Below are 1989 nucleotides of genomic sequence, written 5' to 3'. Positions count from 1 at the left end.
CCTAAGTTGTCTCTAAATTTAGTGATTTTAGAAAGTGTTACTCTAGTCAAATTTGAATATATTCAAACTTTAAATCTCAACAAACAAAAAAAATTGACGAAGAGTGCTGCATTTTAGACCAAAGAGCTTGGCAGGTATTTTACTTGCGCACTCCCAGAACTTACTTTCAATCAAAGACAAAGAAATCTAATACTATGCAGAATTCTGTAACCTAAAAATTGAGCTAACATCTGATTTCAAATAGGAGGATCAATTGCGTTTTTTATGGTAATTGATATGGTCCATCAGATTAAAAATTTTATTTTATTTATTATTGCATATTCTGGGTTTCCTTTTAAAAAGTCTGCTGTCCTAAGTTGTCTCTAAATTTAGTGATTTTAGAAAGTTTTATTTAGTCAAATTTGAATATATTCACACTTTAAATCTCAAAAAAAAATTGACAAAGAGTGCTGCATTTTAGACTAAAGAGCTTGGCAGGTATTATACTTGCGCACTCCCAGAACTTACTTTCAATCAAAGACAAAGAAATCTAGTTCAGCCATGGACAACTGCATTGATATCCTTCCTGACGAGCTCAGAGCTATGGGGGACTATGACAAAGAAGCAAGCGCCCCTCCAGTGTCCAATGAACGCGAGTTTGTTGACAGCCTGGTTAAAAACTATAGTGTGGTAGTCTTCAGCAAAAGCCCATGTCCCCCACTGTGACGACTCCAAGAGACTCATAAGTAACATGGGGGTCAGCTACAAGGCTTGACCAGCTGCAAGAGGGAAATCAGGTGCAACATTTTTCTAAGGCCAAAATTACCAACGCGCGGGACGGTTCCTCGAATATTCATTCATGGCCAATGTGTTGGTGGAAACAGTGACTCGAAAACGCTGAACAGTACTGGCGATCTTCAGGAAGTGTTGAAAGATATTAACTTGTCAACATTGAGGTATTCTACTGCTTGGACTGGCACAGCAAGCACATCACAGACATATTAATACAGATACAAATAAGAGAAAGACATTAGACTTTAAGCGATACATTTCTACAGCATTTATATAATGTTATCTCTTAAGAGAAATCCTGCACTATAATGTCCTCTTATAAGAGGGTCCCCTGCTATATACAGTATAGAGTATATAGAGTAACACCCCTTTAGTAAAATCACTACATTTAGAAAGCCTTAAGGACAGAAGACTCAAAAGTAAAGTAACAATTATGCATAAAACACTGAACCATAATCTTCAAATACAAAAACGTAATTTAATAAAATACTCAGAAAGACACAAAGATTAAAATACTACATCTCATCTCATATGCTAGGACAAATTTGTACAAATGCTCCTTCTTCCCTAGTGCTATTAGAGCATGGAATGGGTTGCCTGAGCTAGCCAGGAAAACCAGTGACTTGGCAGAATTTAGGTCATTGGTTAATATGCATGACTGAATGCATGACGCGTAGGACGTAATCATCATCTTCTTTTTGGAAGTAACGTCTGTATTATATAAGATAAGATAAGATATACATAATGTCCTAGTCTAGAAACCTATCTCATGGTCTGGTCCAAGAAATGCTAGCAATACTATGTACTGATTCTAGAGAACACTTGAAGAGCGACGAGTTTCTCTCAACTGTTTATACACTGAAATATCCTAATGACTTGAAGCTGTTGTAGTCAAGATTGACAACTCACTAGAACAAGTGTTATTGGTGCTGAAGAAATGTTGCTACTATGAATTGAAATACAAGTCCAACAAGCCTCCGTGCAATCAATAAATCAACACGCTAATGGTCATATGTCTCTAGTCAGTAACAAGAAATATAGCACTAATACGGCGGTAGAAAAAAAACAAAAAAACTTCTCAATACTGGACTTATTCAACTATGGCTTTTATATTACGTTACTTTCATGCTTATAGCATGCTCTTGGTCCAATCTCAGTTGTGGACAAGTGGGGGGGGGGGGGGGTATCTAGGAGAAGTTTTTCCTTTAGTAAACAAAA

At 36.6% G+C, this 1989-nt stretch overlaps 1 protein-coding gene across 1 annotated transcript; it reads left to right on the top strand.

The window, feature by feature from the left end:
• The first annotated feature begins 446 nt into the window (after nucleotides 1-446).
• LOC106050266 (uncharacterized) lies at nucleotides 447-984 on the top strand. Its single transcript, XM_056006686.1, is given in 4 exon segments — nucleotides 447-687; nucleotides 689-747; nucleotides 749-815; nucleotides 817-984. Coding segments are annotated over 4 exon segments (441 nt in total). The 5' UTR covers nucleotides 447-540.
• Nucleotides 985-1989: the final 1005 nt, after the last annotated feature.

This window comes from Biomphalaria glabrata, chromosome 12, assembly GCF_947242115.1.
Source record: "Biomphalaria glabrata chromosome 12, xgBioGlab47.1, whole genome shotgun sequence".
Classification (NCBI taxonomy): domain Eukaryota; kingdom Metazoa; phylum Mollusca; class Gastropoda; family Planorbidae; genus Biomphalaria; species Biomphalaria glabrata.
This window is presented reverse-complemented; position numbering and strand designations above follow the sequence as displayed.